We start from the raw sequence: 24,103 nt of genomic DNA on the forward strand, positions 1-24,103 counted from the left end.
ACATTCACAACATATATTGTTGTTGATTTTCAGATGAAACTGGCAACTATATCTCTCTCTATTTTGTTTAAATCAGACTGAAGGTAAAAACTGCCTTATCATATGAAGAGACAACCCCAGATCCCCACCCAGACCCCAAAAGAAAGGCTTGTAGATTTAGCAATGTCATTTTATCATTCAGCTTGTCACATTCTGTGTTTGCTTGAGATATTGACACACTTATGAACAGCCTGTAAAAGCAAGGGCTGATTAGGGTTTTGTTGTTGTGTATGACTAGTTTACATCCTCGACCTTCCCTCTCGTCACATCCTGGCAGTCAGTGGGAGATACACTTCCTTGTTTCTGGACTGCAGTGTGTTTCTGTGGCCAACACAGTCAAACTGTCACCAACGAACACCATGGCGGCCAACACTCTCTATGTTGTCCTGGCTCTCTGCTCTCTGGGTCATGGTAAGTCTCAGTCATGTCCCATCTCCTGGATCTGTCTTACGCTTGTCCCATCTCCTGCTGCTGTCTCACACGTCCTATCTCCTGGTGCTGTCTCACACTCAGTAATGTCCTGTCTCCCAGTGCTGCCTTACACTTGCGTCATCTCCTGGTGTAGTGCTGTGTCACACGTCATATCTCCTGCTGCTGTCTTACACTTGTCCCCATCTCCTGCTGCTGTCTTACACTTGTCCCCATCATCGTTTGGCTTCAGGGATGGTAGGGTAGTCTAGTAGTTAGAGTTCATTCATCATGCCAAAGACCAGGGTTTGATAACCCACATGGGTACAATGTGTGAAGCCTATTTCTGGTGACCCATGCTGTGATATTGCTAAAAGCAGCATAAAACTAAACTCACTCTTTCTTCACATGGTGCTATCACACACTTCAAGGCAGCCACCGTGAATTTGCTTTCTCAAATGTTCCTGGTTGCGTACAAATACAGGAGACATTTGTACTCCTTGCCGAACACAATGTGATCAAATCAATCTGTGGGAGTATTTACAATATCACCTGTCAATCCATTTCAATAGGAACAATTACACCTGTCAATTTAATTCAACAGGAACAATAACACTTTACAATCCATTTCAACAGGAACAAAAAAACCCAAAACACTTGTCAGTTCATTCAACAGGAGCAATAACACCTGCCAATCCATTTCAACAGGAACAAAAAACAAACACTTGTCAGTTCATTCAACAGAAGCAATAACACCTGCCAATCCATTCAAACACCTGTCAGTTCATTCAACAGGAGCAATAACACCTGCCAATCCATTTCAACAGGAACAAAAAACAAACACCTGTCAGTTCATTCAACAGGAGCAATAACACCTGCCAATCCATTTCAACATGAACAAAAACAAACACCTGTCAGTTCATTCAACAGGAGCAATAACACCTGCAAATCCATTTCAACAAGAAATTGGGTGGTGGGGAAGTCTAGTGGTTAAGCGTTTGCTCGTCATGCCGAAGACCTGCATTCTGTTTCCCACATAGGCAAAATGTGTGAAGCCCATTTCTGGTGTCCTCCACCATGATATGTCTGGAATATTGCTGAACACGGCATAAATGTAAACTCACTCCCTTACTCAGTAGGAACAATAACACCTGTCAATCCATGAGAACAAGAGAACAAAGACATTAATGTACCCACCACAATGGCAAAATATTCTTCATAAATATGTCTACAAGTTGTAATTATGTCAAATGTTTTGGCATGTGTATAGCAAAGTGGAAGGACAGTACTGAAAGATTTTTAAATTCTGCTCCTGAAAAGAGCAATATCAGAAGCCAACCTTATTGTCATGGAGACATAAAAACTATTTTAGTCAGAATTAACTACCAAAAGGCACCAGTTCACCACTAGATATGCATATGTATGAAATTTTAAAGTTCTGCTCGAGAAAAAAGCTGTATCACCAATTTGAGTAAGAGGCAAACTTGTTGCAATCGAAACTCCCAAAAATATTTTATTCAGAAATCCAAAACTACCAAAAGGCACCAGTAGATCACCAAATCTATCTATGTGCAAAGTTTGGTGAAAAAACATTGAACAGTTTTAGATTTCTGCTCCAGAATAGAGTACTGCCATCAATTTCAAACCATGAAAAAAAACCCAACCAATTTTATTCAGAAATCCAAAACAACGGAAAGGCACCTGGTCACCACTAGACCTACCTATGTATGAAATTTGGTGATGAAACAGTAAACAATTTTTAAGTTCTGTTCCAGAAGAGAGAAAAACTACTACCAATTTCGGTCTAAGTCTAACTTGTTGCCATGGAAATGCCAAATATATTTTAATCAGAAATCCACCAACTAGCAAAAGGCACCAGTAGACCATGACAGATCTATATATGTGCCAAGTTTGGTGAAGAAATATTGCATGGTTTTAAAATTCTGCCCAGGAAAAAAACACTACCACCAATATCAGTTTAAGTCAAACTTGTTGCCATTAGAAACACAAAAAACCATTTTACTCATAAATTTAATACTTCCAAAAGAAACCAGTAGACAACCACATCTACCTATGTGCCACGAGTTTGGTGAAGAAACATGAACAGTTTGAAAGCTAAGCTCCTGAAAAGACAAAATTGCATGGACGCATGAACAAATGGATGAACGGAGTCCATTTTAATACCCCCCAGCAAAACGCAATCCATTTCACTAGGTACAATAACACCTGTCTATCCATGAATGTAGGAACATTAATGTGGCATGGTGGTGAGCTGTCTAAGGTGACAAGACGTGTGATCCAGTGAGTTTGAGGTGCTGGGTTCGAGCCTACCTGTGATCAGGTGTAAAAACCTTGGAGTCAACTTTGTGTGCAGGCTCTTTCTGCGTTGTCACAATCCCTAGTGTGCATTTACCCTGTAGCGCTTTAAAGAATTCTCGAATCCATTGGTAAATGGCCAGACAGTGGCCACATGTGGCAGGGGCAGCAGAAATGGGCTTTACACTTTGTACCCATGTGTCAAATCAAACTTGGGCCTTTGGCGTGACAAGCGAACACTCAAATGTCACATGCAACGTAAAACACAACTTTGCAGATTCTGGTACCTTTCGGTATTCACTTACCGAAACAAATCATAAAAATGCCAATTCAACCTATAAAGTTGAAAAAAAAACGCGATGAAAAAAAAGCCCACAAAATTGGAGTTCAAACGTTTCACTAAATTCCCCCCAGCGCTGGGGGGAAAACTGGTTTCAACAGCTGTGCTCCGCTGCGCCCAGAACGCATGCCCAGTGAATAGGTTCGCGGAGCTTGAAACAGTATGCATGCCCAGCGTCTGAGGTCGTGAGCAGTAGTCTAAACTTGGTTGTGTACACAAACAAGTAAATAATCTACTTGTTACGTAAAAAAACTTGTTGATTGTGGTAAGCAGTCTCTGTCACAGAGAAAGCTCAGTGTCTGGTTTATTCACACCTATGTGTCTGTCTGCCTGTCTGCTAAAGACAACATGCAATCCACAGCTTCAATCATTGACCACTTGCAATTTGAACTTAACACCTATCAGACTATACGACATAAAGAAAATAAGTTGATTAATGACTCGTGCACTCAAGTCCTGTGTCTGTCATATTATGTAGGCACGTGTGATACACATGGCATGTTTTATGTCTGTGGGTTGCAAACAAACTACATTCATTTTTTTCGGATGACTGGATCTGAGGGAAACTGGTACTGATTGGATCGAGCGCAAATTAAGAGAACATGTATTTTCCAAACCCAACATCTCTATATACATTCTTCATGTGTAACGACTTCTTTTAGTGTATATGATTTTGTTTGACAACAGTATATGAATCCATACTGAAAGGAGGCATCAAGTACACAAAAGAAGTTGTTATCCATAAAGAATCTTACTTTCTTATAACTGACTATACTTCTAAAATGCCCATCAAACAGATCATCTTTCTGTACACACAATGAACCCTCAGCATATCAGCAAATGAAACAGCCAATCGGAAGCCGTCGTTACACTTGAGTGCATATCCACCCGCTATGACGGGGGAAGTGAGCCCAAGTACAAAATATTGCACGTTTTAATCACGATTGTATGCTTATAATTTTGTTTATTTGTTTTTTTTTAAAAGAAGCAATGTATATTATATGTCATGAATAAGTGATAAATGTGTTTTATTTATGTTTGATTTTTTGGTTGCATGTGACCTTTAACCACTAGGCTACCCAACATGCAAACATTTAGTTGTGGCTACAGCAACGTGCAGTAAACACAGACAAAGTGGTGTGACTATGTATCCCAGGCCTTTCGGCTCTGAATGGGTACCTGATAGGAACGGGAAAGCCACATTAACTCCGTGTGCCTAGTGGCTGCAAGAGTTGTTCGTTCCCCTGGGAGATGAGAGACTGACATCCAATTATCAAGGGTGAAAAACAAAGGGCCTTTGCACAGCTGGATATTGATAATATACAAATGTTAGCATGATAATAACAACAACTGTCAATCCATGTAAGTACGTTCAATAACACTTACTAATCCATGTCTATAGGAATAATAGAAACAATAAAAACATATTCCACATTCATAAGAAATCTGGAATAACACTTCAGTCTATGTCAGTCACACAAATAGAAACTGCCATTAAAGCCATGGCGATAGGTGCCTTCCCCTCACTTCCTTGCACAGAACCTTGTACAAGTAAGGTATACACCCCATGAAATATCTCTCCCTCAGTATGAACTACAGCACAACACCCCTTGACACAGGTCACAAATACAGGTCTAGAAATGATCAAATACTTCATTTGATAAATACATAGTGTCCTGTAATTAATTCTGTATTTCTTCGTATACCAGGTTCTGTTCTGATTCCGATGTGTTCCCACCTGGAGACCAACTGCTCCAACTTCCCTGTTACGTTGTACATGAATGGTGAAGATAATTCAAGTTCTCCTGTTTGCTCGTGTGAAGTTCAATCAGACAGTCACTTCTACATCACATTAAAGAGGTTCAGACAAACCAGCCTGGGAACTGGAAGCTTCATCATCCACATGGCAGCTACCACTATGTCCAACATGACAAATACAAGCAATACCGTCATGACATATGGTCTAGACCTGTTTACAATGCACAATGATCTGGGTGGATCTGACTGTTTGCTACAGGTGGGAGACAACACAAAAGGCCTCCCAACACAAACCTGCTGGTTCAGGAACAGGTCATCTGAAGGTGGTGTCACCCTGCAGACCCCTAACAACCTGTCACATGACGGCTATCTCTATCTCAGCGTGTATGGTGAAGGTAAAATCCTGTTATCTTCCACACTGAAACTACCTATACTACTAGGGCACACTGGAGGACAGGCCCCTGTCAGGATGTTCATCAGTGAGTGTGGATTCACACCACATATATAAACCCCAAGTGTGCCTCTCACTATATATTAGGTGATCTCTTTTTTTCCAAGAGTAACTGCATTTGAGGTTTTTGTTTTAAATGGACAGGTTTAACTTTTTGCTAGAAAGACCTCTTCCAAGGTTTTACTTTTCCTAACTTTACATGAACATCACCATTCAAATGATATGAGTGTATGAAATCAGTTGAAAAATATCATGCAGATAAAAGCTCAACGTGCAAATGTTTTCGGTAGCACGATTGAACTGAAACTCTCAGATTTGTAGGCTAACACTCTACCACAAAGCCACATGACCAATGAAGGAAGTGGGGTTGAATTATCTATTTATAGCCACTGTCATTAAATCGGCTTTATGTGCCCTTCAGTTATTGTTATGTAGCTTAATTAAATGTTCATCTACATTGTAATTATCCATCACTGAGAGAAACACTTCTCCTTGGTTTTGGTAGACAATGTAAGACCATCAGGTCAGGAAATCCCTTTGATTTTACATTGTCTACCAAAATCTTGGAGGCATGTTTCCTCCTATACTAAGCAATATTCCAGCAATATCATGGTGGAGGGACACCAGAAATGGGCTATACACATTGCACCCTTGTGGGTAATCGAACTTAGGTCTTTGTCATGACAAGCAGACACTTAACCACTAGGCTACCCAACAGCCCCCGACAGTCAGGCAGAGGCTTGACTTGCTTAACTGCCTGTCCTTAAAACCCAATGCCTTTAACTGTGGCTTACAATAGGAAACACAGGATTACCCAGGTGAGACTCTAATATTAATACAGGATTACCCAGGTGAGACTCAAATATTAATACAGGATTACCCAGGTGAGACTCAAATATTAATACAGGATTACCCAGGTGAGACTCAAATATTAATAGGCTGAAGTATTGCTAAGTGCAGTAAGTAAGTGGTTTGCGTTTTATGCCACTTACAACAATATTGCAACATTGTGAGGGACACGGGAAATGGGCTTCACATGCTGGGAATTGAACCTGTGTGTAAAGTGAACGCTTTAACCAATAGACTACCCCACAGTCTGGGCTGAATGCAGAGACAAACAGCACACACATGCGCAAACATATCACCATTGTCCATGTTGCAACTTGTATACATAAAGGACTTTGTATTATTAATGGATGAAACATTCCCCAGCCCCCCAACTCCCCCAACAAGTTCTTTTCCCAGTCAGGTGCATCTAGCACTTCCATGTTCACATCCACGAGTGAAAACAGTTATAGCTGCTTTACAAAAAAACTCACAATAATCTGTAGCAGCAGGAGATCAGGAAAAACTGTTGTCGGCTAATTATTGATCAATTCCTGTATTGGGAACCAACTGCTCCTATGTTCACACACCTGTTCTACCCACATCCACACAGTTTATTCCTCACCCTTTAATCAACTGACCACCCTTGGCAAAGCTTCTTGGTAACTAAATAATTGTGTACTTGCTTTTCAGGTAGTATTCAGTTTTGCTGTAAGCCTGTACAATCTTTCCTCAACAAGAGTGTGCATATAATGAACTCAAGGACAAAAAACATGGTAGGCAACAAAACTTCACCTCCAAGAGCTGAACTACGGACAGATGAAAGACGCGGTAAGCAACTTCAATCAGACAGTAATGCATTTAAGTATAGGAGAAAACACTTCTCGGTTTTGGTAGACAATGTAAATACAGAGGGGGAGGGGAATGCCAACTCCGATGGTTTTACATTGTCTGCCAAAACAAGAAGTGTTTTCTCTTACATATATACCGTCAATGATGGGTAATTACAGTGTAGATGATCATTTAATGAAGTTACTTAACAATAACTGAAGCACCCATAAAATCAACAGTAACCCTCACCTTCGTTGGCCTGGTGGCCATGTGGAAGAGTGTCTGCCTACTGATCTGACATTTGTGGTTCTAATCCCCTTTCGGAAAACATTTGAGTAGTGAGTTTTATCTTGAATGTTATTTTTCAATTGATTGCAAGCACTCATGTATCATTTGAATGTTGATGTTCATATAAAGTTTGGAAAAGTAAAACCTGGGACGTGGTCTTTCTAGCAAAAAGTAAAACCTGGGAAGAGGTCTTTCTAGCAAAAAGTAAAACCTGTCCCTCAAAAAACAAAAACCTCAAATAAGTTTATTCTGGGAAAACAAGAGATGACCTAATATATAGTGAGAAGTACACTTTCTGTTTATATAAAGAATTCACGCACTATACACTGCAGATCTTATAGCTACATAGATTTGTATATGTCCTTCATATTTTAACAGTGATGACTGCAGCAATCATCATTTTGGGTATTGGCTGTGTTGTCCTGGGAATGGCCATTTGCTGGCTCATACACAGGTAACTCTCTACTGCATCATTGGTAAAACAAATATAATTACACAAAAACACACACTTACCCCTGGACAGGAGGGTGGACAGGGTAGAAAAGGCTGTGTAACCTGTAGATTAAGGACCAAAGGTAGAGATAAGAGGGAGGATAGGGTAGTAGAGAAGGTTGGGGAACTTAGTGATAAAGGACCAAGGGTAGAGATAAGAGGACAATAGGGCAGTAGAGAATGTTGGGTAGAGAATGACCAAGGGTAGAGTTGAGAGGGAGGATAGGGCGATAGAAAAGGTTGGGTTGTGGATTAAAGACCAAGGGTAAAGTTGAGAGGGAGGATATGGTAGTAGAAAAGGCTGGGAAACTTGTGGATTAAGGACCAAGGGTAGAGTTGAGAGGGAGGATAGGGCGATAGAAAAGGTTGGGGAACTTGTGGATTAAGGACCAAGGGTAAAGTTGAGAGGGAGGATAGGGTAGTAGAAAAGGCTGGGAAACTTGTGGATTAAGGACCAAGGGTAGAGTTGAGAGGGAGGATAGGGCGATAGAAAAGGCTGGGGAACTTGTGGATTAAGGACCAAGGGTAAAGTTGAGAGAGAGGATAGGGTAGTAGAAAAGGCTGGGAAACTTGTGGATTAAGGACCAAGGGTAGAGTTGAGAGGGAGGATAGGGCGATAGAAAAGGTTCGGGAACTTGTGGATTAAGGACCAAGGGTAAAGTTGAGAGGGAGGATAGGGTAGTAGAAAAGGCTGGGAAACTTGTGGATTAAGGACCAAGGGTAGAGTTGAGAGGGAGGATAGGGCAACAGAAAAGGCTGGGGAACTTGTGGATTAAGGACCAAGGGTAAAGTTGAGAGGGAGGATATGGTAGTAGAAAAGGCAGGGAAACTTGAGGATTAAGGACCAAGGGTAGAGTTGAAAGGGAGGATAGGGTAGTATAAAAGGTTGGGAACTTGTGGATTAAGGACCAAAGGGTAGAGTTGAAAGGGAGGATAGGGTAGTAGAAAAGGTTGGGAAGTTGTGGATTAAGGACCAAGGGTAGAGTTGAGAGGGAGGATAGGGTAGTAGAAAAGGCTGGGAAACTTGTGGATTAAGGACCAAGGGTAGAGTTGAAAGGGAGGATAGGGTAGTATAAAAGGCTGGGAAACTTGTGGATTAAGGACCAAGGGTAAAGTTGAGAGGGAGCTTAGGGTGATAAAGAAGGCTGGGGAACCTGTGGATTAAGGACCAAGGGTAGGGAAGAGATAAGAGTGTAGGGAAGATAAAGAGGGCTGGGAAACTGAAGCTTACATAAAATATGCTGCATGTCTCCAGTTTCAGCAATATCAACTGGGTAATAGAATCATAATCATACAATCATCATCATCATCATCATCATCATCATCATCAGCTGGGAATGCTCAGTTCAATTTGCCATTAATGTATGATTTGTTGTGATCCTTGTCCTATCTGTCGACACCATAGCCTCGACTGTTAGTTGCAGTTAGTGTTCAAGGGATGTCATCCTCTTCATATTAGAGATTCTTCATATCTCTTGATAACCTCAAGTCAAAGCTGCCAAGGTGGAATATTCGCACTGGCATTAATCCTAGGAATGTTCCACAGGAAATTCCTCTGTTCCAATCATATTCAGCAGAAAGCTCCCCTATCCCATTTATATGTAAAAATCAAAACTGTGAGGTTTTGAACCAACTGAAGATACACTTTAGATATAATTTAGATATTAGGTATGTACTGGCAGCCAATATGTTGCCTTGCACATGCAATGCACGCGCTCTGCATTCGCTACCTGTGTCTTGTGAGGACATACTGACGAACACTCACATACTTCACAGCAATTCAAAATTTATAGCAGTAAAGAAATTCAATTCAAGAGCTACTCCTCAGAAAATCCTTGGGCAATTCTGAAGAAAATCACTGGGAAGGAGAAACTTGGGAGACATTATACAGTGGGGGTTTTCATTCTGCAGAAAGTCCTTTTGTTCTGGTGATTTTCTGCAAAAGGTCACTCTATTAAAGTGACATTTTACTGAAAGTTCATCACCTTGTAATATAGCTGACATAATGTTCAAATAATGTTTTAAGCAAACTTATCATCATAATTATGAAAATTGCAGAAATAAACAGTTATCTCAGAAAAGACACAAGAAAGCTCGGAAGAAAATATCAACTCACACACACTGGAAACCTGAAGCTGAAAGCCACTATGAAGAAATGCATGAAGATCTGACCAAAACAGGAAACACTGAATCCACATCAGAAAATGTGCAGCAACTTGACAGTGAAGCCTATGAACTGGCCAAGGCCCCAGTTCCCTTGTGTAGCCCCTGCAACATGGCCAGCGACCAGGATAGCAGTCTGTATGATGTTGCCAGTGCTCTCAACAGCAAAGTTGTAGCACCATCAGGCAATGTTGACAAGAAGGGTGGTGCATTTGACACTTGTAAACCAAATGGAAAACATGGTCACATGGATTCTGATAACATCTATGACAAAACTGTCTTCACTGCAGATTCCAGTACACCTGTTCCAGCGTCTGATAATGGTGACGATGTTCCAGTGTCACATTATATAGACGAACATAACCTAACCTCTGCTGTGCCAAGTTCCATGTCCACCAGAGGTGATGTCAGCAGTGTACTGCCCAGTGTTTCTGATAAAAAGCCAAAGAAATCATTGGATAAGACCACAAGTCATTCTGCTTTGAGACTTGTGAGGCAGAAGTCTGTAGAAGTACGGTTCTTTGAATCTGGTGATTTGGGGCCTGAAGTTGGCATGGATAGCCCTGATGCTGACATGCAGGTGTCACAGTTCATTAATGCTGCACACAATTCTACACCTGAAGTTTGTGAGGAAGAATTTGAAAATGTGTCATCATGGAGTAACTGTTTGGATAGTGAAGATGAAGAAATCTATGTGAATCAGGAGGTTGGCAAGGGATGCTACAGCACTAGCAATAAAAGTAAATCTTTGGAAGATTCCCAGAGTATCTCCTCTACACAGGGAGACAGCCAGTGGGCCAGTTTGACAGACAACCACAGGATAAGTTCATCCCCATCCAAACCACAGTCAGACACTATAAGGAAAAGTGTGTCCCCTTCAAGGACAGACAGTCAGTTGGCATCATCACCTGTGAGTTGTGTGCCTGAAAATTCAGTATTTCACAATGTACTTCCAGCATCATCAGCAGACAGCCTTTCATCAGGCGCCTCACAGACCTTGGACTTGGATAATGATGATATGATCTACCAAAACGTTGCCTTGGAAATGACAAACTCCACAGCATCATTGCTAGACATCACTTCAGATCCTGAAAAACCTTATGAAAACCTCAAGAGAGGACAAACTTATGTCCCTGACAGCAAAACTCCAGCATCACTCAACAAATCTGATGAAGTTGAAGTGGTCTTTCTGCTGGGATCAGATTCAAACAATGCAGAAGAAGAGGAGTCTGGAGCAATGCCCAAAACACGATCAGCTAAAATCGGTCACAAACATTCATTTTCTGTAGATGAAACTTCTAAAATCCAAAGACCAACAAGAAAGCACCGTACACGTAGTGATGACACAAATATGCTGATACCTTCTAACTCAAGCTCCGATGAAGATATCTTGGAGATGACAAACAACAACTTGTATGAAGGCATAAACAACAGTTTGAGAGCAACACCCATCAAAGAGCCTGCTAGTCAAACAGTCAACACTCAGACAAGAACAGTTCCTCTGAAGCAGCTACCTGGACCTGTTGCCACAAGTGTCAGATCCTCCAATGAGGATCTTGGTGATGACAGTGACGATGAGATGGTCATGATGGAGAATGATATATATGAATGCCTGAAGGGGGGAGTGTCACTCTTCCCCTCCCCTCTTGCTGCACAGATCAAGCTGAAGGTAGAATGCACTAATCCCAAAAATACTTTGTATGAAAATGAGACTTTTGCAGAAGAAAGGCCATGAACAGCACAGTATTTCATCTTAAGTGAATGACACTGTGACACATCAGGAGGACCTTGGTGTGAGATGAAGAAAATGTTTGCATTTCTCTCATGAAGTCACTTGGTAGTATACTCTTGTGGCATATCATGTCTACACTCTACATATACACACCATGCCTACACACCATGCTAACATGCCTTGCCTATATGTCTTGCTTATGTGTCATGCCTATATGCCGTGACTACACATCCTGCCTACATGCTGTGGCTTTATGCAGTGCCTACATGCTATGCCTATACATTGTGCCTACACACTGTGCCTACATGCCTTGCCTACATGTCTTGCTTATACATCATGCCTACATGATGTGCCTATAAGCTGAGCCTACATGCCTTGGTTTCATGCAGTGCCTATACTCTATGCCTATACACTGTACCTCTGCACTGTGCCTACATGCTGTGGTTTCATGCAGTGCCTAAATGCTGTGCCTATACACTGTGTCTACACACCATGCCAACATGCTGTGACTTCATGCCGTGCCTATACACTGTGCCTAGACACTGTGCCTCTGCACTGTGCCTACATGCTGTGGCTTTATGCAGTGCCTAAATGCTGTGCCTATATACTGTGTCTACACACCATGACAACATGCTGTGGCTTCATGCAGTGCCTAAATGCTGTGCCTATACACTGTGCCTACACACCATGCTGATATGCTGTGGCTTCATGCCGTGCCTATACACTGTGCCTACATGCCGTGGCTTCATGCAGTGCCTATACACTGTGCCTCTGCACTGTGCCTACATGCCGTGGCTTCATGCAGTGCCTAAATGCTGTGCCTATACACTGTGCCTACACACCATGCTGATATGCTGTGGCTTCATGCCGTGCCTATACACTGTGCCTACATGCCGTGGCTTCATGCAGTGCCTATACACTGTGCCTCTGCACTGTGCCTACATGCCGTGGCTTCATGCAGTGCCTAAATGCTGTGCCTATACACTGTGCCTACACACCATGCTGATATGCTGTGGCTTCATGCCGTGCCTATACACTGTGCCTACATGCCGTGGCTTCATGCAGTGCCTATACACTGTGCCTCTGCACTGTGCCTACATGCCGTGGCTTCATGCAGTGCCTAAATGCTGTGCCTATACACTGTGCCTACACACCATGCTGATATGCTGTGGCTTCATGCCGTGCCTATACACTGTGCCTACATGCCGTGGCTTCATGCAGTGCCTAAATGCAGTGCCTATACACTGTGCCTACACACCATGCTGATATGCTGTGGCTTCATGCCGTGCCTATACACTGTGCCTACATGCCGTGGCTTCATGCAGTGCCTATACACTGTGCCTCTGCACTGTGCCTACATGCCGTGGCTTCATGCAGTGCCTAAATGCTGTGCCTATACACTGTGCCTACACACCATGCTGATATGCTGTGGCTTCATGCCGTGCCTATACACTGTGCCTACATGCCGTGGCTTCATGCAGTGCCTATACACTGTGCCTCTGCACTGTGCCTACATGCCGTGGCTTCATGCAGTGCCTATACACTGTGCCTCTGCACTGTGCCTACATGCCGTGCCTATACACTGTGCCTACATGCCGTGCCTGTACACTGTGCCTCTACACTGTGCCTACATGCCGTGGCTTCATGCAGTGCCTATACACTGTGCCTGTACACTGTGCCTCTACACTGTGCCTACATGCTGTGGCTTCATGCCGTGCCTATACACTGTGCCTGTACACTGTGCCTCTACACTTTGCCTACATGCCGTGGCTTCATGCAGTGCCTAAATGCCGTGCCTATACACTGTGCCTCTGCACTGTGCCTACATGCTGTGGCTTCATGCAGTGCCTATACACTGTGCTATATAATTCCAGCAAAGTTTCCATTCAGATTTTGACACAACATCAAGAGCATGCCAAACTGTGATGACAGGTATTGTAGTACAACTGAACTCTCTTACTCACTCAAGCAGACATTGTAGCCATCCATTCATATGAGCAAGTGAGAAAAAATACCTTAATCTATGCATATAATGTTAGAATGTCACTACCTGGGGATGGTTCAATGGGGCCTATGTATGTGTGGACCCGACACTGCTTCAAAGGAAGGTCAAGTGAAGTGAACCTGAGTGTACTCTCATCCTAAGTCCAGATGCTAGGGTCCTTTAGACAATTACATATCAGCTTTCTACAATCTTGAAACAGATTCAACTTCATATCTGTACCAACATGTTTCAGATTCAGATATCCACCAGTATATTTGTTTTCAACATGCAGAAATCAGATATGCATGTGTGGTTCACTTTCTGGTAGAGAGAAATGAGAGATTGTCAGAGTAGTACACCATGTGAAAGTGCACCACATTTACGTTGGTGTTTCTTATATAAAGGTGTTTCTTTCAAGCTGAGTTTCACATCAAGTTAAATATCAAGACTGAAAAGTAACTTCATAACACAGTGTTATTCAAAATTTATAGTGTGAAATGGGTAATGAGACAAGTGAGATATGACACTGAGTTGTAGAAGGCAAATATATATTATGCTTCCTGATCATAAGTATCAGCCTATTTTCTCCTGTAACTTCATGTTGTTTTTTCCCTTCATATTTCATGTTTCCCCAAATTAAGTGCAATCATTTGTAAATATGACTCTCAAGAGACCTGCCCTCATGTTTAAGTATTTTCTTAATGTTTTATTTGTTCTTCCATTGTTTTCTGTGTTTTTCGAATAAAAGATGTGAAAATATCATATACATTTTTCAATCTAACTAACACATATAAATACAACCTACACAGCATATATTTATCTGAGTGACTGAGTTGAGCAGGGGACACCAGTGACTGAGTTGAGCACTCTTAGCAGGGCACACCAGTGACTGAGTTGAGCAGGGGACACCAGTGACTGAGTTGAGCACTCTTAGCAGGGGACACCACTGACTGCGTTGAGCAGGGGACACCAGTGACTGAGTTGAGCACTCTTAGCAGGGCACACCAGTGACTGAGTTGAGCAGGGGACACCAGTGACTGAGTTGAGCACTCTTAGCAGGGGACACCACTGACTGAGTTGAGCACTCTTAGCAGGGGACACCAGTGACTGAGTTGAGCACTCTTAGCAGGGGACACCAGTGACTGAGTTGAGCACTCTTAGCAGGCTTCACAGACATGTGGGGAATAGATCTTTGGTGTGTCAGATCAACTGCTTAACCACTAGCCTATCCCACCACCTCATATTTTAAAGACAAATCAAGCTCCAACAACACTATGACATCTTTCAGTTTTGTGACATTGGTGCCAACTCTCATGCCTTTGGCTTGAGACCATGCCTGTATTGTTTGTGTCACTCTAGCAACAAGAAGACAAAGTCATCAATATCCTCCACAATGGCAAAACACTCTTCATGAATATGTCTACTAGTTATGTCAATGTTTTGGTGTATGCCTGCTAATAGCAGAGTATTGTAAGGTTTCATAGTACTTTTCTGGAAAAGAACACTACCACCAAATCTAGTCAAGGTCAAACTTATTGTCATGGAAATGCACAAATATTTTAGTCCAAAATGCAAACCTACCAAAAGGCACCAGTATACCACCAGACCTATCTACATGCCAAGTTTGGAGAAAAAATGGTGCACGGTTTTAAAGTTCTGCTCCAAAAAAGAGCAAAACCACCAATTTCAGTCAAGGTCAAATTTGTCATGGAAACCACCAATACTTCTCACACTGGTGTAAATCCCTAATGGCACATCTAGGGATCATGGTGAACAAGGCAAACATGCTTGCCAAGTAATGTACCGGGGAACAAGCTGTGTGTAAGAATCTCCACATAGGCACAAGACTGATGTACCGGGGAACCAGCTGTGTGTTAGACGACACAAGACTGATTTACAAGGGAAACAACTGAGTATAAGAATCTCCCAACAAGCACAATCATGGGGTACTGGAAAGCCAACCAAATATTTTCTTGCAGCCATTCAGCCTGAAGGGCATGCTGGGACTAGCTCCATGGTAGATGTGGAGTATGCTGAGACTGTGTAGACCTTGCTCCTAACATCAACCAGCAGCCTGCCTGAGACCCATTGGGTTATTCATAGGTGATTGAGTAAGTACAGTTTTATGCCACTTATAACAATATTCCAGCTACATCATGGTGGTGCACACCAGAACTGGGCTTCACACATTGTACCAATGTGGAGAATGGAACCCTGCCTTTGGCATAGCAACCAAACACTGGAAGTATTAGGGTCCACCACTGCCCCTATTCACAGATGACATCACATAACTGGAATAATCTGATGATAAAGAACAAGGGAAGCCAAAGTTCCTTTCTTGCTTTATGATCATGTGTTACTACAAGACAAATTTCCTTTTATTTGGCCCTCAGAAGGAGTTGTATCTGAGGCACAATCAAACTTGATTATTGCTTCTTCAGTATGGAACCAGAAACAAGGACATTTGCAGAGGCTTGTTATGATGTAAATTTTGTCAAATCTACTTTGTTATGACCATGAACTAAAGAGCATCAGGTTCATCAGCGGACAATTAAAAGATGGTATAGCAGCAGCAAGTTGTCGATATTTAACATTGTCCACTGTATCCACTCCGCCTATGGTACTGCACCGATAGATCTCATTATCACTCAACCATTAACAAAACAGTATGTACAAACTTGTCTCAGTGTTTGCAGCAGCAGCTTAATGATCATTTCCATTAAGGAATAAATCAATCATTCATGTGGGAAGAGAAAACCGCAAAATTCTCAGGATCACTCAAGTGTGGACAACCTTCACCTTCAATAGATTATTTTGTGCTGCTTCAATGGTTTGCCGAGTGCAGTAACTGTTTGGAGAGAGATCGAACTGTGCAGCTAGCGACTGGCTAAATATTTATGTTGAAGACTCTCCTTCCCAGTAGACTGACAACATCTTAATGGCCTGGTGATATGACGTTCATTGAGTGTCACACCTCTTGAGCATCAGTACACACTCGAGGGTCATGATGGGACACACTGGTCAGAGTAAAACAATTGCAAAACTACAGTTACTATAAGAAACAGAGAATATATACTATAATGATCAAAACTGACGCAAAGAAATTTTTACATGTTAAATGTAAATCTTTATTCTTTATCCCTCAATATATATATAAGAGAAAAAAGGAGTAAGTGTTGGTACTGGCAAAAAGCAAATTGTAATAAAAGCACAAAAAGTGTCATGTTTTGCTACATATATAGTGCTTTACGATAACTTTGAAGTTGAGATCCATTAGCTGGAAACAATCATTATAAGAATAGGATGGCACAGAATGTGATATACCTAATAACTGACAGAGACCTTCCCATCTTGACCCTCTTCAACCCTGAATGTCAACTGTGGGATCGGGGATGCACTATTGTAATTAATTTATATTACTACCCAATCACCCTATACATACTGAGTGACTGCTTATTGCAAACTTCATTAATCAGATTCTCATTATTGTGTTGATTCTATCTTATATGAAAACTATGTTAAACTTTCCATAAAGCTTGTGTATACTTACTGCATACTTACATTAGAAGGAAAGCTCTTTCATAAAACAGTCATGTTACGTTGTGTACAAAAACTGGCATCTAACATATGGAAATCATTAGCTGAGTATGTGGAATGATTCAGAGAGTCTGTTTGTATTTTAGAATTCACAATATCCCAGTAATACCACACTCAGCCATGTGGATCAAAATAAAAGTTATAATTTTTAAAATATCAATCCAGATATCCTATTTGCCTGAATACAAGTTCCACTTTGAACCTCCATCATGTTACTACATTACTGTGTAAAGTGAATTAGACTTTCACATAACATTTACATGGAATAACGTCCTTCTAAGCACCAGAAGAAAATTGATAGTAAAATGAATATAGTACAAACTATTCATTCAGCAGTTGTGCAAAGTCAATGACATATGCTTTCACAAACATTAGATTTGTTCTGGTGCTAATGCACAAGACAAAAGTTCATTCATTCAACATTTATGAGAGAACACACAAACAGGCAGGCATACAAATAAATATGACATAAAACATTTGTGAAACACTGCGTATCATACCAGCAGATGTTGGCACAAGTACAATGATGAAACCACTCATCCACATAAACTCTATTCCACCTGCTAATCATATTAACACGCATAGAGAATATCAGTATCACATTAGTTTTTCATTTTATTGCTTTGCTGAGGGAGCAAGCAGCATGAATGAAGGCCTTAGATATGCCTGTACCATCCATTGCTCAGCAAAAACAAATAATTACTGCAGTTTTAGCCCAACCTCAAAATGGGTGTTCCGTGAGATCTTGTGTGGGTAGCTTGCATTGATAGTGAGGAGGGAAAGTACTTGGAGGTCGGTACAAGGCAAAACCTGATGTTTGGGAAGTTGGCATTGACTGTTGGCAAGTCTTCAGATCAGTGATGGTGTTTGTTTTGAAGGTTGGTATAATACGCAGTTTTGAGGTCCCTCAATCAGGGGTGTTCCAAGTCAACTGTACATGTTCTGCCCCACAATCAGCTGTGATCAACTCAACTGTACATGTTCTGCCCCACAATCAGCTGTGATCAACTCAACTGTACATGTTCTGCCCCACAATCAGCTGTGATCAACTCAACTGTACATGTTCTGCCCCACAATCAGCTGTGATCAACTCAACTGTACATGTTCTGCCCCACAATCAGCTGTGATCAACTCAACTGTGCATGTATGAGTTGATCAGTTGAGTGTGGGACTGAACATGTACATAAGAGTTTATTACTTCTGTGATCAACTCACATATACAGATATATGGAAGAGCTGATCACAGCTGATTGTATATTTTAAGTTGTTCACTGGTAATGAGGGGGACATGAGTTGATGTGCCCTTAATGTTTATGTTTCCTGAGCTTGAACATAAAAAAAAAAAACATTGAGGGAACATCAACCAATGGGCCCCAAGGGACCAGTCAACAATGTATTTATCTTACCGAACACCTCAATGTAAATCAGATTGTACACCTTGGCCAGTAATCACACTATTTGAATTTTGCATCTTGTTGTTTTTCTTCCCACTGTTATTGCTGGAAACTAATAAAGTCACCCCAGTGTAATTCCGGTTTTAATATTCAGAGGGACTAAATTTGAACGCTATGTAAAAACTTATTCATAGAAATTAGCGCCAAATCTTTTTGTAGCCATTGCTAGATTTTGCAGACAACACACAAGAAAACCATGTTTAGAGTTATTTCCCTGCCATCAATTTGCATTTGCAAAACATCACTAATGTCCACCATCATGCGTGATTCAATGTTATTCAAGATATGGAAGTACTACCACAAAGTACCGAATGAGTTACCATTGGCAGTGGCAGTGCTGAGTCAACCTGAAAAACGACATTTATGTGTGAGGTATGATAAAATACAGTGTACAATACAATACAATATAATGTGTTTTTGTTTTTTAAACTTAAGTTGAAAAGCATATCTCATGCTGTTGGTTCATTCATCCTAGAAAATATGTAAACACTAAAATAAAACCATTCTGACAATCAATCATGATGAGAAGAATCTGATAGGAACTATCTGACATTTTACCAAGTGCCAAGATGATGACATTTTCAAAGAAGCAGGAATCTGTGGCAAGGATCTGCATGAGATGCTTCTCAGGGCAGATGGCTGGTTATCAACCTCTGATGGTTCCTGTGGAGGTCAAGCTAGAGATGAAAACCTACCAATGTCACCAGCAGAGCCACACGTCCTTCAGCACTACCTTCCTACAAGCCTACTATAAATACTCAATCTGATTGTTGGAAAACAAAACAAGCACAGAATAATGAGGTTATTTCCCTTATCCCTACATTTTTGGCTGACTGCCCTTGTGACTGTTAAATCATCTACATGTAGGCAACTTGGCCCTTCAACAAATTGACCCCCCTCTCCTCTTGTGTTTCTACATAATCATTCTGCCTTGAACTTTCACATACAATGTTACCGTTTCCATAGCCAATTCAAGGGTTTTACATAGACTGTGGTGATTAGTGAGCTGGGAAAATAAACAGGTATTTGTTATACAAGTTTCATATACTGTCCAATCAGTCTCATCCCTTTGTTTATACTACAGGCTTCATGTGCAGTTCAATCAGTCCCATCCCTTTGTTTATACTACAGGCTTCACATGCAGTCCCATCAGTCTCATCCCTTTGTTTATACTACAGGCTTCACGTACAGTCCAATCAGTCCCATCCCTTTGTTTATACTACAGGCTTCATGTGCAGTCCCATCAGTCCCATCACTTTGTTCATAGTACAGGCTTCACCTGCAGTCCCATCAGTCCCATCTCTTTGTTCATAGTACAGGCTTCACGTGCAGTCCCATCAGTCCCATTCCTTTGTTTATACTACAGGCTTCATGTGCAGTCCAATCAGTCCCATCCCTTTGTTTATACTACAGGCTTCATGTGCAGTCCCATCAGTCCCATCCCTTTGTTTATACTACAGACTTCACCTGCAGTCCCATCAGTCTCATCCCTTTGTTTACACTACAGGCTTCACGAGCAGTCCCATCAGTCCCATCCCTTTGTTTACACTACAGGCTTCATGTGCAGTCCCATCAGTCCCATCACTTTGTTCATAGTACAGGCTTCACCTGCAGTCCCATCAGTCCCATCTCTTTGTTCATAGTACAGGCTTCACGTGCAGTCCCATCAGTCCCATCCCTTTGTTTATACTACAGGCTTCATGTGCAGTCCCATCAGTCCCATCCCTTTGTTTATACTACAGGCTTCATGTGCAGTCCCATCAGTCCCATCACTTTGTTCATAGTACAGGCTTCACCTGCAGTCCCATCAGTCCCATCTCTTTGTTCATAGTACAGGCTTCACGTGCAGTCCCATCAGTCCCATCCCTTTGTTTATACTACAGGCTTCATGTGCAGTCCAATCAGTCCCATCCCTTTGTTTATACTACAGGCTTCATGTGCAGTCCCATCAGTCCCATCACTTTGTTCATAGTACAGGCTTCACCTGCAGTCCCATCAGTCCCATCTCTTTGTTCATAGTACAGGCTCCACGTGCAGTCCCATCAGTCCCATCCCTTTGTTTATACTACAGGCTTCACCTGCAGTCCCATCAGTCCCATCCCTTTGTTTATACTACAGGCTTCATGTGCAGTCCCATCAGTCCCATCCCTTTGTTTATACTACAGGCTTCATGTGCAGTCCCATCAGTCCCATCACTTTGTTCATAGTACAGGCTTCACCTGCAGTCCCATCAGTCCCATCTCTTTGTTCATAGTACAGGCTTCACGTGCAGTCCCATCAGTCCCATTCCTTTGTTTATACTACAGGCTTCATGTGCAGTCCAATCAGTCCCATCCCTTTGTTTATACTACAGGCTTCATGTGCAGTCCCATCAGTCCCATCACTTTGTTCATAGTACAGGCTCCACGTGCAGTCCCATCAGTCCCATCCCTTTGTTTATACTACAGGCTTCACCTGCAGTCCCATCAGTCCCATCCCTTTGTTTATACTACAGGCTTCATGTGCAGTCCCATCAGTCCCATCCCTTTGTTTATACTACAGGCTTCATGTGCAGTCCCATCAGTCCCATCACTTTGTTCATAGTACAGGCTTCACCTGCAGTCCCATCAGTCCCATCTCTTTGTTCATAGTACAGGCTTCACGTGCAGTCCCATCAGTCCCATTCCTTTGTTTATACTACAGGCTTCATGTGCAGTCCAATCAGTCCCATCCCTTTGTTTATACTACAGGCTTCATGTGCAGTCCCATCAGTCCATCCCTTTCTTTATACTACAGGCTTCACCTGCAGTCCCATCAGTCTCATCCCTTTGTTTACACTACAGGCTTCACGAGCAGTCCCATCAGTCCCATCCCTTTGTTTACACTACAGGCTTCATGTGCAGTCCCATCAGTCCCATCACTTTGTTCATAGTACAGGCTTCACCTGCAGTCCCATCAGTCCCATCCCTTTGTTCATAGTACAGGCTTCACCTGCAGTCCCATCCCTTTGTTTATACTACAGGCTTCATGTGCAGTCCCATCAGTCCCATCCCTTTGTTTATACTACAGGCTTCACATGCAGTCCCATCAGTCTCATCCCTTTGTTTATACTACAGGCTTCACGTACAGTCCAATCAGTCCCATCCCTTTGTTTATACTACAGGCTTCATGTGCAGTCCCATCAGTCCCATCACTTTGTTCATAGTACAGGCTTCACCTGCAGTCCCATCAGTCCCATCTCTTTGTTCATAGTACAGGCTTCACGTGCAGTCCCATCAGTCCCATTCCTTTGTTTATACTACAGGCTTCATGTGCAGTCCAATCAGTCCCATTCCTTTGTTTATACTACAGGCTTCATGTGCAGTCCCATCAGTCCCATCCCTTTCTTTATACTACAGGCTTCACCTGCAGTCCCATCAGTCTCATCCCTTTGTTTACACTACAGGCTTCACGAGCAGTCCAATCAGTCCCATCCCTTTGTTTATACTACAGGCTTCATGTGCAGTCCCATCAGTCCCATCCCTTTCTTTATACTACAGGCTTCACCTGCAGTCCCATCAGTCTCATCCCTTTGTTTACACTACAGGCTTCACGAGCAGTCCCATCAGTCTCATCCCTTTGTTTATACTGAAGGGTTCATGTGCAGTCCAATCAGTCCCATCCCTTTGTTTATACTACAGGCTTCATGTGCAGTCCAATCAGCCTTAACCCTTTCCCATGCTATTGCCATTTTAGTTCCAACAGTACTGTTCAAACATCTCCTCACACTTGTAGAAATGCCTCTCAATCTGTACACTGTTCATCACTTGCATGACAGCGATGCTAGAACCTACACCCAAACATTGCTCTCACTGTTAATCAGAAGTTTCACATCCATATATAAAATATGTCGTCCAAGACAGGTACATGAGACCAGGCTGATTGTTGCAGCAACTGTCAGTTTCTTCTTCTTCTGAAGCCTTCCCTCCTATCTCCGGTCACTGGATGAAACCACCTCCCGCCTGCTATACCCTGCATAACCATCCTGTACTTTGAATGTTAAGTATTCTGCAGTAATTCCATCTAGTTACATTAACAGCATGTAGAAATGTCAACATAAGTAATGCACAAAACTGAAAGAAGTCTGGGTGGAAGGTTGATGTTCCCTTATCCCACAAAGACGATGGAGGCATTTAGGGTGTCTTACAAATATTACTACTGCATACTGTTGTAATAGTAACTCGTTTTGAGTTGAATATCATGAGGTAATTACTTTACAGTGCTACTATCTCTTATCATAAATAAATAACTCTACATTAGAGAGGAGATCGAGTGTGTGTTGAAAACAATGACAGATTTTAATACAGGACAGATATATGGATAGCAACTTCTTGAGTTTATTTTCACGACGTTTCTGGGCTTATCCTAGACCCCTCATCAGGTTGAGCTGAACTGAACAGAACAGTAAGGCTTAACTGCTAACTCTGCCCATGACCTCCGGATTAGTACCGGAGATCAACAGAGATCTAGGGGTTTACCTCCCTAGTGCCTGGTGCATCACAAAAAAGACCGACAAGGGCACCCATGGATGAACAATAATTTCCATGTAGTGTTAATAGTATTACTCTACATGCTATACATGCAATACATTTATCAAGAATCTTTGTACAAGATTACAATTTGGTATAATAAGGATTTGTCATTTATAATTTAATCCAACAACACTACTATATATACAAAATAAGATGTATTCATTCCATGAGTCATGTTAGTTGTAACCATTCACTTCTGATACTATTATGTTGTCATAGTATTCCTGTTAGCTACTCATATCATGTTGTCATAGCATTATGAGGTCATGGGCACAGTTAACAGTATGCTGATTTTTTTTTCAGGCGCACATTTTCGTAAGGTTTAGAAAGTGAATGTTGTGCGAGATTTGCGCTCTCGTGGTCCTCGATCTGTGTACAGCTATAAAATTGCACAGAAATGTAGAATTTCCTATCCGTTGGTATAAATATAACTGCGGCTATCTCAGGGGTTTGAAAAATAGACACTGCTAAAGGTTGTCCAAAACTTTTGTGTGTGTTGAAAAACAGTAAATTTCTCCGGTTTTTATTGTGGACCAATAAAAGCACTCTGCTACGATTTTTTTAATTTGGCATCTTTACGGAAAGTGTGAGCGAAGAAAATACAGCTAGATATCTGAACACCATAAGTGTATATGAAATGGATGTATGTGCTAATGCTTAACGTCATACTCACAAAATAAAAAATGACCTGCAATAAATGTCAAAAATTGATTTTCTTCTATGACGTCAAACGTCGACAGATAGGTCATGCAGGTATAAAGATAAGGGGGCATAACTCCGCTATGGTTTACATTAGGTCAATGTAACTCAGATCACATGGAGAGAATTTGCTGTGGATAAGGACAGTATATTTTCGTTACGTTTTGTTCACAGTG

The 24,103-nt window shown here is 41.7% G+C and overlaps 2 protein-coding genes across 3 annotated transcripts in view; one reads left to right on the top strand and one right to left on the bottom strand.

The window, feature by feature from the left end:
* The window catches only part of LOC137286184 (activating signal cointegrator 1 complex subunit 3-like), a 293,474-nt gene that overhangs the window by 33,100 nt on the left and 236,271 nt on the right, over positions 1 to 24,103 (bottom strand). The gene's annotated exons all lie outside the window — the stretch shown is intronic.
* On the top strand, positions 335 to 14,389 carry LOC137286784 (serine-rich adhesin for platelets-like). Of its 2 annotated transcripts, none has more exons than XM_067818777.1 (5): positions 335 to 450; positions 4,813 to 5,340; positions 6,831 to 6,968; positions 7,635 to 7,710; positions 9,807 to 14,389. In XM_067818777.1, the coding sequence occupies exons 1-5, from the start codon at positions 399 to 401 to the stop codon at positions 11,644 to 11,646; spliced, it is 2,634 nt and encodes an 877-aa protein (XP_067674878.1). In that variant the 5' UTR covers positions 335 to 398; the 3' UTR covers positions 11,647 to 14,389. The 2 variants fall into 2 exon arrangements, with proteins under 2 accessions (XP_067674878.1, XP_067674879.1); XM_067818778.1 differs by having other exon boundaries at positions 375 to 450; positions 4,813 to 5,256.

This window comes from Haliotis asinina, chromosome 6, assembly GCF_037392515.1.
Source record: "Haliotis asinina isolate JCU_RB_2024 chromosome 6, JCU_Hal_asi_v2, whole genome shotgun sequence".
Taxonomy (NCBI): domain Eukaryota; kingdom Metazoa; phylum Mollusca; class Gastropoda; order Lepetellida; family Haliotidae; genus Haliotis; species Haliotis asinina.

What these genes read in the sequence shown, in the direction of transcription:
- LOC137286784 (XM_067818777.1), top strand. Translation starts at nt 399, where the DNA reads ATGGCGGCCAACACTCTCTATGTTGTCCTGGCTCTCTGCTCTCTGGGT. An exon ending in CCCTGTCAGGATGTTCATCA is followed by an intron (nt 5,341 to 6,830) that starts GTGAGTGTGGAT and finishes CTTGCTTTTCAG; the next exon opens with GTAGTATTCAGTTTTGCTGT. An exon ending in ATTTGCTGGCTCATACACAG is followed by an intron (nt 7,711 to 9,806) that starts GTAACTCTCTAC and finishes TGAAAATTGCAG; the next exon opens with AAATAAACAGTTATCTCAGA.